The sequence below is a fragment of the Ursus americanus genome, chromosome 26 (assembly GCF_024610735.1).
Source record: "Ursus americanus isolate L20-20 chromosome 26, mUrsAme1.1.p, whole genome shotgun sequence".
NCBI lineage: Eukaryota > Metazoa > Chordata > Mammalia > Carnivora > Ursidae > Ursus > Ursus americanus.
The window spans coordinates 7,437,012-7,454,439 of record NC_142152.1 but is presented as its reverse complement, the minus strand read 5'-3'; the positions used below and the strand labels follow the sequence as shown (position 1 = coordinate 7,454,439).

The 17,428-nt window shown below is 37.3% G+C and overlaps 1 protein-coding gene across 1 annotated transcript in view; it reads right to left on the bottom strand.

The window, feature by feature from the left end:
• LRRC9 (leucine rich repeat containing 9) overlaps positions 1–17,428 on the bottom strand; it is a 111,736-nt gene that overhangs the window by 33,282 nt on the left and 61,026 nt on the right. The window contains exons 18-25 of the mRNA XM_045810407.2: positions 16,365–16,556; positions 14,901–15,026; positions 12,263–12,397; positions 11,126–11,303; positions 8,524–8,744; positions 6,667–6,789; positions 2,853–2,983; positions 635–743 (exon numbers count right to left, since the gene is read on the bottom strand). Coding sequence (XP_045666363.2) covers positions 635–743; positions 2,853–2,983; positions 6,667–6,789; positions 8,524–8,744; positions 11,126–11,303; positions 12,263–12,397; positions 14,901–15,026; positions 16,365–16,556 — 1,215 coding nt within the window. The remainder of the gene's footprint in view (positions 1–634; positions 744–2,852; positions 2,984–6,666; positions 6,790–8,523; positions 8,745–11,125; positions 11,304–12,262; positions 12,398–14,900; positions 15,027–16,364; positions 16,557–17,428) is intronic.

The following is a 17,428-nucleotide window of genomic DNA, read 5'->3' as shown; positions in this document are numbered from 1 at the left end:
CTAAAAACTATCAAGATGGTATAGATAAAACTTGGTCTATACAATATAATTTAATGACATATCAGTGTTAAAAATGACATAAATTTTTTATATCCCAAATGTTCTGGACTTGGCTTTGAATGTGTTTTTTATAATCTGAATTGCTGGGAAATGACAAGATTTCAAACAAGATAACGGAGACCCTAGAAAGCTGCTCAATGTTCTCAGTCTGCACTCCTGACTTCTTCAAGCCTGATATGGATGAAATAATTCTTTAGTTGGAGAGATCACCATTTCCCTATGTTTAAAAGGCCTTTGTAGGTAGCTCAGCCAAAGGTATAGGACAGGAGGCAATAAGGCTGCTTTGAGAACCTCAGTATCCTCCAATTTCATTCCATACCCACTTGCTATAGAGAGACCCTTCTATCCCATCTCCTACTGCAGAGTAAGATTTACTGCCTATAAGACAATCATATAAAACTGAGGTCAACCAAAATAATTTTGGAAAGTAATACTTTTTCTTGCTTGGTGAAAAAAAACTTTAGGAATAATTTCTCTTCTTTAGTAACATAAAAATACATTTTAATCCAAAGTAAAGAAGATTACAACTTGCATTAAAAACCTTGAAAGAAAAAAAAATCTGTGAATGACTCACCTTCACATTAGGCAGATAGATTAGTCCACTGAATGAGGTAAGATTATTGTTTTGTAGATTCACATTACATACATTTCTAAATTGGTCGACTGGAATCAAAGCCACTGTTCTGAATTTAGATAAATACAGTCATAATTTTAATAGGAAAATTATGTAGGTGAATCATTCATGTACAATCCCAAAACCATTTAAAAAATAACTCATCTGACAAATGCTATGAAAAAGAATTGCCTTAGTGTAAAATGTATGGGTCAAATAATTGAATAAACATATGTGTTTGTTGGACACATATGTAAGAAAAAGACATAGAATTTGATTGCTTTAAAAATGTCCATTATTACATAAACATAGCACTATCACAAAAGAAACTTTTAAAATAAACATCTCCAATTTCTTTATAAGTTTACATACTTTATATGTAACTTTATAAGTTACATATACGTTCATGAAATTGCAGTGCAGTTGATATAGTAAATCATAAGATTTTTCAGGTTATATTCTGCAGAGGATATATGTGAAACACGTTATTTCTGAAATACCAGGAAGAAGTTAGGGATGGGAAAGAAAGCAGGTGAGGTTTTGGAAAAAGAGTTTTCTGTGCAATCTCCTGAAAACTTCTATGGCATTCCACCGTGTAAGGATGCTTCGGTAATTAAAAGCAATGCTTGATTCCTTGTCCATAGCTTTACAACTGTTCCATCTTCCTTTGAGCCATGATAGAGAAGAATATGAAGCTAAATTACTTTGCCTTAAGCACTTCTTTGAACAAATCCTAAACCCTGTAGTTATGCCAATGACATACTTTTATCCATTAATAAGTCATTCGTTCAATATATTTTTATTAGTATTTTCCAAGTACAGGCCATGTGTTTGGAAAGGCTACAACAAATATGAAAACATACCGTCTCTGCCCTCATGAAATGGGATCCAGAAAAATTAAAATAAGGTAAAGTGGATATAATAGAGTTAGATGTAGTGGCATTTTAGGGAAAGAAAAACTGATCTGGGAAAGTCAGGAGTCACTTGAAGGTGGAGGAAGATCTTAGAATGAGCCTTGGAGAATTTATAGGTGTTTGTCGGGCAAATTAGAAAAAGAGTTATAGGTAGTGAACAAGTATAAGCAAAAGCAGAAACAGAATCACAGCATCTTGTGATTGAGATTAAGGAACTAGAATATGTTAGAACTTCTGGAGTATAAAGAGTAATGGGCAGTAAAAGTAAGGATTACAAGAGATAAAAATAGATAGGTAATTAGAGTCTCCTATGCCATACAAAGGACTTTTACATTTTATCCTGTAGACAGTGGAAAGCCACTGAACAATGTTGAGAAGGGAAGTGATCTGGTAAAACTTGCGTCTGAGAGGCAGTATGGATGGATAATAAATGGATTTGCTGATGGAAGATTATGGAACACAAAAAACCAAAACTATCACCAAGAGAGTTTCTAAAATAGTTCAATTTCCCAACCTAGGCCAGTGGTGGTGACTGTGGAAAGAAGAGGGGAATTATGAGACATACTTAACAATATGGACTCTGTAGACTGTGGTGATCAATTACAAATGGAAGACAAAGGAGAGAGAAATGACAGATTTTTGGCTTGGGCAACAACAGCAGGTGAATGTTATTTTCTGGGTGCTCTCTAAAGAGCAACTGAATAGTCAAGTAAAGAGCTCAGGTTTGGACTAAATTTAAGGGCCATGATATAAATTAAAAATATGGCTAAAAATGTCTGTCTGTGAGGAGTGGAGAACAAGAAAAAGAGAGGAGAGAAAAGAATGTATTTGCCAGGAGGACAGTGAATAGCATCAGAGGAATAGTGGCAATAGAAGCCATATTGCACTGGGTTAGTAATATGATGACATTTTATATTTTATTTTTTATTTTTTTAAGATTTATTTATTTATTTTAGAGAGAGTGAGCAAGCAGGGGGAGGAAAAGAGAAGGATGGAGAAGGAGAGGGAGGGAAGCAGACTCCCCGCTGAGCATGGAGATCAGGCTCCATCTCACGACCCTGAGAATATGATGACATTTTAAATCATAGTGTGTGATAATGCATTTCAAAGAGTGGTGAAGTTAGCATGAGATTTTGAGGTAGGGAGGATGATTTTCTGAATTATTGGTTATATCTGGATAAGATGTGTATTAAATTATAAACCTTAGAAAATGATATTACATATTTAACTGTAGTATCGAAAAGCATGTAATAAAATGATTGTACCTGATGGACGATGAAGTCCAATTTAGTTCTTGCATTTGGGTGAAGTTTGAATGTCCTTGTCGTTCTGCAATCATGTCAGAAGTAAGCCTGCCACCAAACAAATCTTTTGCACACTCAGTCTCTGATGGTTCCTATATATAAGGACATTTAGAAAGTGATGTCTTCTCTTGCAGATGATTAAATGACATTAATTCTTTGGTTTTAGGTCAAAATGGAGTGGACTCATTTCTCCCTATTCCTCCTACTAAGTACAGCTGAAACTCTTACACGTTATATGTAAAATACAAAGGAGACTGAAAGGTTCAGAGAAGAAGGCAGACCAGCTAGGGACCTTGGGACCTGAGGAATGAAACTGTGGTGAGTTCCCTGGCATATTATTGTGATTTATAGTAAATATGTATTTTGTTTATCCACTGTTGCTAGCCTGGTCATATGGTTAGGCAGGAGAGCAAGGGAAATCTGGCCTATTAAAGGGATCCCATATAGGGGAGGGCCCTATGGAAATTTGAGGAGTACATTAAAGTAGGACACATTGATTCCCATCAGAACTTCCTTCCAGGTTTGAAAGGTGATTGGAATTGACAAGCAGATATCCCCATATGCTCACTTAAGGTGGCCACCTGGGTTTATGAACTAGGTGGACATTGGGGGGTCTACATCAATGCAGAGATGCTCTGAGGCACAAAATGGAATAAGTACTGTTCTGTCGGCCAGCAAAAGAGACCGAGACTGTAGATGACCATGTGGCAGATTTCCTTGGTGGGAAGGCCTTGAACATAGCTGGCAAGTCAGACTGATTCTAGTAGCCCTAAGGGGCTACAAAAGGGTCTGGATAGAAATAGATACTGACTCTGGACTGGGTTTTGCTTACCCAGTGGTAAATGCAAATGCTCAGAGTGCTATAAAAGAACTGGGACATAAGATATGATGCCAATTTAGACAGCTGACTGTTCTTTCTTCAGACCAAGGAACATACTTGACAGCCCATAATGTCCGACAATGGGCAGTAAGACCCTCCTTAAGAGTAATAGCTTGATAGAGAATTGGAATGGGCAATTAAAACATTGGTTGTCTAAAATGGGAAGATTAAAGCATGAAGGGCTGGTTTACACGCCTTTGTGAGAATGCTCACACAGTGTGAACATGAATGGGGCTAAAGGAATGTCCATAGATTTCTGTTTTTCTGGTGGCTGTGGAGAAGAATGCTGGTATGACTAGGCAATTCTTGGTAAGGGAAGATGGTGTTCATATACCACTATCCTTTTTATTCTTCCCCACATCACCTCAACTTTTGTTTCCTACCTGATCATAGGACCATGGCTACAACTGTAAGTGCTGGATAAGGGGATGAGTCCTAAGCAAGAAACTATAACTATGTTTTTAAGCCTTATGTCAGAATTCCTAAGGGCCTGTTGGGGATGGGTTTTGCCTTCACCCCATCTGACAAAATTGGGGTTAACAGTGAATGTAGCTATATTGTCTGGGGGCAAAAATAGCTCACTACTAGTCTTGCACCTGTATGATCTCACCTTATCTGAATGGGAGGGGACTGAGAGTGAGGTACTTGCTAAACTAGTATTGTTGTCTACAATCTAGACCAGCACAGTGACCCAACCTATCATCCCTTTCAAAGGTGGAAAAGTTTGGGTATAAATGGAAAGAAGAAGAAATATGGGTAAAGGAATTAATAAATAGGTTATATAGTGAGGGGAATCCAGTGTTACATTAGCACTTCAAAAGAGGCTTAGAGCAAGGGTTGCTATCAATTGATGAATGGATAAAGAAGATTGGTATATATATACAATGGAATATTGCTCAGCCATAAAAAAGAATGAAATCTTGCCATTCACAATGATGTGGATGGAGCTAGAGTGTATTATGCTAAGCGAAATAAGTCAGTCAGAGAAAGACAAATACCATATGGTTTCAGTTACCTGTGGAATTTAAGAAACAAAACAGATGAACATAGGGGAAGGAAAGAAAAAAAAAAGAGAGAGAGAAGGAGGTGGGTGGGGGTTTTCTGACATCAGTTCCTGAACTAGCTTGAGCCATAAAGGTGAAAACAATGTCTTGTTATTCATAACAAGCTTCTTTCAACCACATCTGAGTTTACGCTAAAAGGTGACTTTTAGAAAGTCCCTAAGGATGGGGGCTGTCTGCCAGAGGAGACGACCATAATTAGAGGTTTGAAACTTTCAGTCCCACCCCTGATCTCCAGAGAAGGGAAAAGGGCTGGAGGTTTAATCAGTCAGCATTGGTCACTGATTTAATCAGCCATGCCTAAATAGTGGAGCCTCCATAAAAACCCAAAAAGAGGGGCTTCGGAGAGAGAGCTTCAGGTTGGTGAACACATGGAGGTGCTGGAAAAGTGCTTTGCTTAGAGAGAGCATGGAAGCTCAGTGCCCCCTCCTATGTACCTTGCCCTATGCCTCTCTTCTATCTGGTTGTTCTGAGTTTTATACCCTCTTATAATAAATCAGTAATCTAGTAAGCAAATGTTTTCCTGAGTTCTGTGAGCTGCTCTAGCAAATTAATCAAACCCAAGAAGAGGGTCATGGGAACCTCCTTTTTACAGCCAGCTAGTCAGAAGCGTAGATGCCAACCTGGACTTGTGATTGGTGTCTGAAGTGGGGGCAGGGGCAGCACTGTGGGACTGAGCCCTCTGGGATCTGATCCTATCTCCAGGTAGATAGTGTCAGAATTCAGCTGAATTCTGGGTCAGACAATTGCTTATACGTGGAAAACCCACACATTTGGTATCAGAAGTGTTGTGATTGCAGTGCAGTGTGAAAGTAAAGGAAACACACAGACACGGGTTTTCCTTTACATCTGGGTTTTCTTTTTGCTTCATATATGTGGGACTTGGTGCTGGAGACACCAGAAACCCAGAAAACAAGAGAAAACAAAAATTCACATAAACTTCACCTGCCCTCTATAGTCGAAAGACTAGGAAAAGCAAAGCCTAACAAGCCAGAAAACTTTTAGACACTAATGGGTCTACTCCAGCCAAATGCCATGGAATAAATTGTGTCATCTATACCTGTAAAAGCAGAATGGGAGCAGAGACTCCCCCTCTTGCCCTGGTGTAACAAGGCATCTCCCTATTACTCCCTTGCTGAGTGAGCAGCTTAGGCCTTCATCCTCTCTGAGCAGTAGTGAACCCCACACAAGTGTTACTAGAGAATACTTGGGCAGCCTGTTCCACTTCCACCCAGTAATAATGGCCGGGCACGCATGAGGCACTTCTGACTGGGAAGAGGAAACCAGTCAGGATAAGTCAGTGGAGGCCTGTGGGGACTGTGAGCTTCTACCCTGTCCTAGCAGGTAGTAAAGAACATACCTCCAGGTTGTCAACACAGGCCAGGTGGGGGAATTCGGGCTTCTACCTTCCACCTGACTGCAACATCACCTTACTTACAGTCACTAGTGACCCTGACATACTATTTTTTGTTCAAATATATTTTGCTTAAATATTAACTGTATTTTTCTAGGAAGTAGGAAGCTGGTTTTAGGCCCAAGAGAATGGTAGGGCTCCAGAACAATTTTCTATCCTGTCCCATAAAATTGTATTCTTCAAGTTTTTAGGCACTGAATTCAGTGGGTACAAATGTAGGCAACATCTTCCCTTTCCTGCTACCTCAATTTAGATAAGGATCGGCTAAAGGAGAAAATTTTAAAACCCAGATCTAAAGTGTGTTTGGGAGACCTAAGTTTGGGTATCATACTAGTGAGAAGGTAATGTTCAAAATGATTATGGCCTATGGATATTTGAATATGAATTGGACCAAATGCTATGAGTCGTAAAATGGCTTACAATTGAGATTCCATCCAAAGCTTTCAGTTCTGGAAGATGAAATATTACAAACAACCGGTAGTTTTCTTGATTCCATACAATAATATTTCCATACATGTCGAGAATGACCAGGTTGCATAAACCCTGGGTAATAAAAACACATACTTTTAAAGATATATCTATATATCCCTATCTGTCTCTGTCTCTACCTCTGTCTATCTATCTATCTATCTATCTATCTATCTATCTATCTATCTATCTACCTACACACATATACATACATACAAATACATACATATGTGTATATATGTAGTAGATACGACTCCAGCAAGTTTTTTTCCTCTTTAAGAATTTAACCATCCTCGAATTTTAATATTTGAATTACTTTATCATTTCATAGTGATTTCAGTGTACATTTAGTGATACACATAGTGACTTAAGTATACATTTTATTTTAGGAGTTATCCTGGCAGATCAATAAGTTCTAATTTTGTACAGTATTTCAATGGTATGTGTTAAATGATCAGAATCTCTTTTAGGATACTGCTGCTGAATGTATTACTATCTTTGCAAGTTTAAAACCATCTGCTTTGTTTATGGAATACTGTCCTATTAAATAGTATGCATGTGTGTATATAGATGTAACAGGAATGAAAAACACTGCCTTCTGATGAGGGATAAAGCTGATGTACTTCTATCTTCTGAGAGAGTAGCAGAACTCATCTTAAAGGAAAATGTGCTTTCTTATTAGGACATTTTGATGTGCCTGTGTTGTGCAGGAAGAGCCCAGAGTAGAGGTGGATGGGAGAGGTTAAGATAAGTGGGAGTAACACTACTCTGCATCATGATGTAAAATGGTTTATTTTGTTGCTGCTATCATTGATTAGGTTGCCTCTGCAGCTTTAGAAGAAGTAGTTATATTGGGGGAGTGGGAAGGGAGAAGACTGAATGCAAGGGAAGATAGGAAACAGACAAAAGTTTTTGGTAGAAGGTAAAATCCTAGCGATACGGTATCAGCAAAAGGAAAGAGGCCATCATAAGAGTCCCAGGGGTAGGGAATGGACATTGAGCTTTGTAAACAGTGAAGTCACACAATGCATTTGAAGTGAAATCCTATTCTGTGCTGTAGTAAACCTCCATTTTATTCAAATCTTCAGAAAAGCCTGTTATACAGTAGCCTTGACTTAGATGTTTCCTTGGGACGATTAAAGAGGACAAAGCTAGGCAAAGTCAGCTAGAAAGAGTTGGAGTCACCAGTAAGAACCAGGAAGTAAGTGAGACATAATCAAGAGTTCCTCTGAGAACAGGAAATGTTAAAGACTCTTACTCCAGCCAGATTGGGGAATCCTTGGAAATACTGAGGAAGGCTCTAGTTAGAAGGGGTGGGGCTTGAATATTTTATTTGTACTAAAAAAAAAAAAATTGCCCTAGTAGGTTGTCAACTTGGGGACATTATGGTTACATATATATATGTTTTTATGTATGCATAAATTGAATGCAAGTACATTTTAGTAAACCTTGTTATTATTTTTATTTTTTATTTTGTTTATATTTTTCAATATTTTCCAAATCCTATACCTTGAACATGCATATTCATAATATAAGAAATATATATATATTTTGGGGCGCCTGGGTGGCACAGCAGTTAAGCGTCTGCCTTCGGCTCAGGGCGTGATCCCGGCGTTGTGGGATCGAGCCCCACATCAGGCTCCTCTGCTATGAGCCTGCTTCTTCCTCTCCCACTCCCCCTGCTTGTGTTCCCTCTCTCACTGGCTGTCTCTTCTCTGTCGAATAAATAAATAAAATCTTAAAAAAAAAAAAAGAAATATATATATATATATTTTAAAAAACAAAAACATTACCACCCCAGATAGTTACCTTTAAATTGTAGATCTCCTGATTGAGAGCAATATAGTTATTGCTTATGTATAATTCAAGCAGAGTGAAAGCTTTTTGTAAACCACTCAGTGAAGTGATTCTGTTGTTCTCAAGAGAAAGGGAGTGAAGATGAAGCAAGTTATCAAATGTGTGTTTTTCCAGACCAGTGAGAAGATTATTATTTATGCTGAGGCGGGTTAATTTAGTCAGCTTGGAAATGCCTACAAAAATAAGAAAATTCAAGAAAAGATTCAGATAGCACTAAAAAGTTAATTTAAAAAAATAACTGGTTGTTTTATCTTTACAGACTCTATAGTATTAACTATCATTGTTTTAGGTTTTGTTGAAGAAGGATATGATGTATATAAAGTCCCAGCTAATAAATTCCAGTTTGGGATTTCTAAGTAGACTCAGTTTTCTTAGGTGTTAAGGGAAGGTATTATGTAGGAAATATTGAATTTTGCTTTCAAATAAATTTCAAGTGATATAATTAAGATTTTCACCATCATAGGAACACAAAGCTCAAAAAAATCACCAGCCCCCATTTTAAAACAGTAAAGGTAAGGAACTAGTTACAACACTTTGTAAAGTATTCTTCATTGTGGCATCATTTGTATTGAACCATTTGGCCTAATTCTACCTTTTTATGCTTAAAAGTACTTTAAGAGAGAACTTTAGAAAATGCCACCTCTCACCACAATCTAACTCTTATGTATGCTCTGTACTGGAGGTACTTCTTAACTGTAGGTATATGGTGTAAGTTGAAAGATGAGAACTTTGGCGTCAGAGTTGGTTTCAGATGTATAATGACTAGATTTGGGACCATAAGTATATTACGTAAAATTTTGTAACCTCTGTGCCTCATTTTCCTCATCCATAAAAAGACGTACTGAAGGGAGCCTCAGTGGCTCAATTGGTTGGGCATCTGACTCTTGATCTCAGCTCAGGTCTCAATCTCACGGTTGTAAATTCAGGCCCCACACTGGACGTGGAGTCTACTTAAAAAAAAAAAAAAAGGACATACTGAAATCTACTTCTAAGGGGTTATGGAAACAAATGGAATGGCATTTGAAAAGTGTCAGTTATAGCTTTTGGCAAATAATTGGTTCTTAGTACATTTTTGCTGGCCTTTCATGCAAGCCTTCATCGTGAGACTACACAATGCTGAAAGTAAATTGATCTAACAAGTTAGGATAAAACCATCAAGGCAAAAATCCTTAGAGGAATATTAAACCTATCTGTGTCTGGAGAAAAGAAGAGAAATATCTGTTAAACTTGAGTGAGGTAAAACCATCATCTCTGAAAAGTGGGTACAGGAAAAATATAGGTTGGAGAATTCTTCCCTTCAGTGAGATGATGGATGGGAATAAAAAGGAACCGGGCTCTCATTTATACATACAAATCAAAACTAACACCATATTGTATGGGAATGGAAGACTGGTGATGGTTCTAAAGACAGATGTCTGAGCTACCCCCAGGTTTACTCAATTGAAATCTACAAAGGAGGGGCCTGTGAATCTGTAGATTCAAGAAGTGTCCCAAGTGATTATTATGAAACAAGTTTTAGAAGCAGATCGTTAAGAGCCATCAAAATAAAGTATAGCTAATGTTATACATACTGTTTTTTAAAGATATTTAGTACTTGCTTTTACATATGTAATTTTTTGAAATAGAATTTTCTAGTTTATGAAAAAACACGCGCGCGTGCGCGCACACACACACACACGCTGAAAAGAATCCAACAATTCAAAAGTGAGTAAAGTATAAATTAAGTCTCTTCCAGTCATGATTTCTCATTTTTACCTTCTCTTCTTGACAGGGACAACCTTGTTAGCAAAATGCACAACCAGAAATATTCTGTACCCAGAGAAACCCAATATTAGTAAAGCTGTTTAACAGCACTTTATATGGATCCCTATAAAAGGTTGTATAGTACGGGGGTGCCTGGGTGGCTCAGCTGTTAAGTGTCTGCCTTCAACTCGGGTCATGATCCCGGGATCCTCGGATCGAGCCCCGCATCGGGCTCCCTGCTTGGTGGGAAGCCTGCTTCTCCCTCTCACATTCCCCTTGCTTGTGTTCCCTCTCTCACTGTCTCTCTCTATCAAATAAATAAATAAAATCTTTAAAAAAAAAAAAGGATTGTATAGTATGTTTGATTTTCAACCTTTAGTGAATAAAGTTTTCATTTTTGCTAAAGTCTTCACATTTCCAAATGTAACCTTAATTCCATATTTTGAAAAATGAACTGGGCTGCTTTATCTTTTTCAAAAGCACATCTCACTCATTCATTCGTTTTTCCCACTCTGTAGATATTAATCACTGCCTAGTTTGTAATGTACTAGGTTTGGTATAGGTAGTAAACATTGGCACAGAAGAAAGAGGGATGTCAGAGGAGGTGCAAGTTGGCTAGCTGGGCTCATTACACATTGCAACCAGTCACAGATACCATCAGTAGATGTGCAGAACCTTCTGCCCCAAACCTTCTTGTAACTTCTCTCGGCATCATCCTCCTCAGACTCAGAAATTCTGTCCTCAGTGTTATTCGTTTTTTGCTCTTGTTAATTAGATGTTCATATTTTAAGATTTTCAAATTCTCACATACCTTCTATTTTTGAGATACAGTTTCCATCTAATGTGAGCTCTTCCAAGTTAACACAGGATTCCAAGCCTTCCATTTTAGTGAGATTATTGTTGCTGAATGATGCCCATTTCAAATTTTCCAATTTTTCTAAATTTGTGATTTCAAAGAGATGTTGCCCATCTAAATTTAAAGCAGTTATCTGTAGAATAATTCACATTTTATGTTACTTCCGAATCTTATCAATAAACTCAGTGCTACAAGGCTAACAAAATAATTCGGATGTGGTAAGTGACATCAAAGGAATTCCTTCAGGAACTAAAGACATAGTGAAGCTTACAAAAGAGTAAGATTTGACAAGATTATAACTCCAAGAGGGACTTATATGGTTTTATGGATGCTGTGCTGTGCCAGATTCCCACCGAAGTGAAAGACCTGTCCCAGCTACTGGGAGTGCTGTTGGCGGAAAACCTACGGCTGTCAGCGCCTTCGGGGACAGCCTCAGCTGCAGAGAGCTGCCTTGCTCAAGGTCACGCTCCTTCCTAGGCTGGCCCGCATCCAATGATGGAAGGATATAAAGGCCTGGCCATTTCAGCCCAACCTGGGGCAAATTTAAAGAGTCATTCTAATTCCACAACTCACTGTTTTGGTCAGCCAGAGCTGTCAGTGGGCTTGCATCACAGCTAAATATCTGTAATAGCTGGTAATAAAAATAATGTATAAGGGTGCTTTGTGTAGCAAAAAGAAGCTGGTGGTGCCCTCTAACCCTTCCGCCTTATCCTTGGCTGAATTTTGACCAGTTCCCCTAGTCCTGTGCCAGGATTCTTGATTTCTTTTACATTGCTACCCAAACTTTTGGCTGTATCTCTCGTTCTGAGCTTTCAAGTTCGCATGCTTATTTTGATGTATTATCAAAACCTACCCTTTGGTCTTGCAGTATACATTTATCCTAAATCTCTAGTTCTGTAGTGATCACCATTAAGGCCTAGTCCCTGTGACATTACCGTTCACGACTTGACCTCCTTGTTTAATTTTAATTTGGCTCTTCCAGTTTTCTGCCTTTTACCTATTTGTACTCTTTTTTATGATACACAGACCAAAGCTGACTAAAATCCATTGAAATTAAGCTTTTATATTAGATTTAATAGAATTAGCTTTTACCTTCAAGTACCAGTTTCCGCTCAGATGTAAATGTGGTCCTAACTTTGAAATCTGTGTCAGAATTTTGGCAGAAGGCCATATGCTAAGTATCCGTGGTCTCTCCTCTTTGGTACCAGAATGCCGTAAGAGAGAGAACTAATAAAATAAAAAACACATGATGAATAAAAGAAATGGCATATAGCAGGTCATTTATATATAGTAAAGTATTGTATCCTAGATGACTGGCCCAATGAATAATTTTAAAATATGACATTTAATTTCCTTAAAATGTTTTTAATATCTAGATGTACTTTATATATTTTACTTGTTGTCTTAGCAGATAAATTTAACCATTACAAAATAAAAGTTATAGAACTATGAAAGGGTTGCTTTGTACAAATATCCATATAATCCATCCATTGAACAAGTTTCAGAGCTAGAATATTCCTCCTGCCTTGGAAGCTCCCTGTGTCCCATCCTAACCCTTTTCCTCTCCTTCCCCTCAGAAGCCATCACTCACCTCACATGTATCAATCAATGCTCTAAGAAGCAGTCAGATGATCTCAGATTTTCTATTTACCATTCATTTGCTTTATAGACCTATGTTGTGCCCATAAATAATAGTCTTACACATATTGGAACCTTGTGTGAATTGAATAATAAGTATGTGTTCTTCTAGGACTTGCTTTTTTGCTCAACCTTGTGTTCATGAGATTCATGTATGCTGCTGTATGTAGTGGTAGTTCATTCAGGTGTCACTGCTAGACAGTACTTCCTTAGCGATTCACCCATCAGTGAACACTGGGGCCGATTTCAGTTTTTCACACTGTTGTTATGAATATTCTTGACTCCTGCTGCATACATGCAAGAGTTTCTTTAGAGAACTTGCTGGGTTATAGGGAAAGTATATATTCAACTTTCCTAGATTTCCAAATTATTTTCCAAAGTGGTTATACCAATTGCCACTTCTACTTCAAATTTTTGCTAAAACTTGATATTGTCAGGCTTTAAAACTTTCGCCAACTGGTGACTCTAAGTTGGCAGGTTGTGTGGTTTTAACGTTCATTTTCTTGAGTACTAGTGTGGTAGAGCATCTTCTCCTGTGATTTGGCTATTCTGATTTCCTCTCCGGTATCTTTTGCCTATTTTTCTGTTTGTTTTGTTGTCTTTTTTTCTGATATATTCTGGATATATAAATAATATCTTTTGTCATTCAGATGTGTTGCAATTTATTCCCCGCAGTATATAGATTGGTTTTTTCCCTTTCTTTATGGTGGGCCCTTTAAGGAGCAGATATATTAATTTTAATGTAGACAAATCCAGTCTTTTATATTTATACTCTTGGTTTCTTGTGTAATAAATTCTTTCCTCATTCAAGATCATAATGACAATCTCTGACCTTTACTTCTAAAACATTCTTGATTTTGACTTTTATAGTGAAGTCCTTAAGGCACTTGTCCCAGTGCCTTTTATTGACTAGCCTCCCTGATCTGTAAAGGCAGCTCTGCTTGTTGTTTATCAAGTTTCCATGTATGTATGGGTCCATATTAGGTCTTTATGTTCTGTTCTCTTGGTCTGTGCCAGATTTACTTTTCTTTATGTAGGCTCCACCCCCAGCATGGAGCCCAGTGTGGGGCTTGAACTCATGACCCTGAGATCAAGACCTGAGCTGAAATCAAGAGTCAGACACTTAGGGGCGCCTGGGTGGCACAGCGGTTAAGCGTCTGCCTTCGGCTCAGGGCGTGATCCCGGCATTACGGGATCGAGCCCACGTCAGGCTCCTCCACTATGAGCCTGCTTCTTCCTCTCCCACTCCCCCTGCTTGTGTTCCCTCTCTCGCTGGCTGTCTCTATCTCTGTCAAATAAATAAAAATAAAACCTTAAAAAAAAAAAAAAAAAAGAGTCAGACACTTAACTGACTGAGCCAGCCAGGCGCCCCAAATCTGCATTGTCTTAAAGGATTTTAGTAAGTTTTGATTTCTGGTAGGGTAAATCCCCCACTCTTCTTGAGGCATTAATTATATTTTTATCAACAAAAAAGTTTCTTTCCTTCATTTTGAATAGATCCTAAATTAAACATTAATAAATTAATATTCAAATATCTAACAAAAAGTAAATAGCTAGAGAGCTAGAGTAAAGATATTTAAGATGAAGCTACTTTGGCCAAAGTATAACATTCTTAATCTGGATAATATGTGCATTCCCCATGCCCCCAAAGTTAATAGGTTGTGTGTGTGTGTGTGTGTGTGTGTGTGTGTGTCTCAGCCAGACACCTATAATATCAATACTAGGTAGGTAATTCACCAAGTGCTTTATCAAGGCTTCCAAGCTTACCTTATCCATAGAAAGTTGTTTATTTTCATGTAGGCTTTAGAAAGGACTCTGGTGAGTTCAGATTGATAGTAAAAAAAGTTACCCTAGAGGCATTTTTGTTGATTTTGGGGGTAGTGTGAAGGGATGAGAATACATACAACCAGTTGGTATTTAAATGGGATATATTCACACAGAGAAAAAAGTTCAAGTGATATGAATGTTCTATATTAATTGATTTTTTATTAGAATTGCTAGGAGAGGATACAGAATCTTAATAAACAGGAGTATGGAAAATATAATTTGGATATTCTAAATAGCACAAAAATATTAAACAGTAAAATCCAACCTGAGTAATCTTTGTTCCAGTAATAAATTTCATAGCTGCTGTTGTTTCTTCTTCAGAAATGAGGAGTCCATCTAAATGAGTGAGAGTCTTTAATCTGCCAATAACACTCAGCCTTAATGTGGCTGGCTTGGGAAAAAGAACAAAAAGTTAATTTTTACAAAATATTACATATGTTATGGCATGGAAAAGAGTGCTTCTTCATTCCTTCCCATGTAATTCAAAATTATGCTTCTCCCACTTTATTAGCTATATCTACAAATAAGGGTTTAATTTAGTTCTTTGGTGGCTGAAATTAAGTTCTATTTAAGAACTGATCTGTTTTGTTTGAAGGTGGATAGCACTACTCTTATGAAGGAAGGGAAGTCCTGTAAGCTGTTGAAAAGTGTGGTGGAAAGTGTTCAGAGAACTGCAGTGCCTCCTGTTTATCTAGATAGCAGTTAGTCAGCTCTGTGTGTGCTTCTGTCTGGATCTTTAGCCCTTGATGTCTAGTTTGGCAACAGGAAGAGAGCTGTTCTATGGCCAGGCACATTCTGGGTCTGCTTTGGCAAAAGAAAAATATCCTTCAGTTTTTCTGAGCAAAAAAGAAGAAATACAACAATGTAAACATAGTAATGTGGTGAATTTAATAGAACGAATCATTAGCCTCTTTTTAAAATGTTGAACAGTCTTACATTTTTGAAAAACAAGGAAAGGAGGATTCTTGAAATTATGAAGTTGGGGCTTATTTTAAATACTTGGGGATACCCTTAAGCATAATCATTGAATATTGGAATTTCTTAGCATGAATCTATGTATTTTTGTGATGAGAAAAAAATAGTGGTCAATCAAATTTCCCTTTATAGCAGAACATAAGTCTTTATGATACTGGTTTATCAGGGGAAGTGACAAATTTGTTCCCCCCTTAATGGTCTGTCTCTCTCATTGTATTCTTTTTTTTTTAAGATTTTATTTATTTATATGTCAAAAAGAGAGAGAGAGCGCACAGGCTGGGGGAGCCGCAGACAGAGAAGCAGGATCCCCACTGAGCAAGGAGCCCAATGTGGGACTTGATCCCAGGACCCTAGGATCATGACCTCAGTTGAAGGCAGACGCTTAACCGACTGAGCCACCCAGGCATCTTATATTCTATTATTCTTGCTCCCATGCCTCATTTCAGTAGGTTCTTGTACACTGAGCTATATAAACTCTCCCAAGGTTTGCAAATGGCAATGGTATCTAACACTCTTAAAGCCACAATACTCTCAAACTATTAGAGCTTATCAAAAAAATCTTTTAGTAACATTTGATTCATTTGATCACTACATTACACTAAATTCAACTTATGAAATACTTAAAGGGAATTCTAGTAAAACAAAGATAGTTTGTCTATTTCTGGCTACTACTGAATAGTAGTGAGAAATAAAAATAGTAGGCTTTGAAATAAAAATGATCATTTGCTTTTCTATAAGCACATCTGCAGCCTACCTTTTGCCACGGATTATGCCTAATATCAAGAGTAAGAAGGTTTGTGGTATGTTTGCATAGCATATTTATTTCATCACCAGATTTTTTCAGTTGATTCCAGCTCAAGTCTAAGTGCTTCAGTTTCATCAGACCTCTAAATCCCTCCAGGGTTATCACATGGTTATGGCTTGCATCCAAATATTCAAGGTTATACTGTAACACATACAGATAGAAGTGGTTCTAAAAAGGATCACAGCTTGTATTTACAGAGTTTTCTCTATGGTTCACTAAGTACTTTATATGCTTTTTGGTGGTTCTTACAGAGAGCCTACACGGTAGATATATTGCAATTATGGTATCAACATATGTATTCTCCCAGAGAGCTACAGGTATTTTATTTTTAGACCTCTCTTAATTCTCACTTCACCCTTGTAACGTGGAGAGACAGTGTTTGTTTTCATAGAAAAGAAGGCAAAGAGTAACTGACAAGACAGTCTGTCCCCAAGAAACAAGGAATTACAATTCTTACTATCTGGACTTCTGGTTTATACCACTGAACCCACAGCCTGGCTAAAAAAAGGTCATTTTCACAGGTAGAAATTAAACCTATTCTATAATTCTCATTTTTAAAAGTACATGACTTTTAATAACTTAAAAATCATTACTCATGGATGGTCTATGTTGGAAATTTGGGAAATGTAGTAAATAAATTAAAAGAAAAATAGAAAGCACATATAATTCTATTGCTCAGAAGGAACCACTGAAAACATTGTTTTTTAATTATATGCACACTTATTTTTCTTATATAAAAGATTGTATTATATAGAAATTTGTATACCTTTAATGTTCACACATCATTAAATATTCTTCAAAATGGTTTTTCATGATTGTATAATATTACAATAAGTGAATCTTTAGGATTATTTTAAACGTTTTACTATGAACAATTATGTGGCTTCTCATTGTTGGCAACACTGAAACAAACATCCATGATCATGATACTTTAACTGAGACTCTGATATTTTTTCAGACAAGATTTTTAGAAATGGGATTATTAGTTTTAAGGATTTCTATATTGTTAAGAT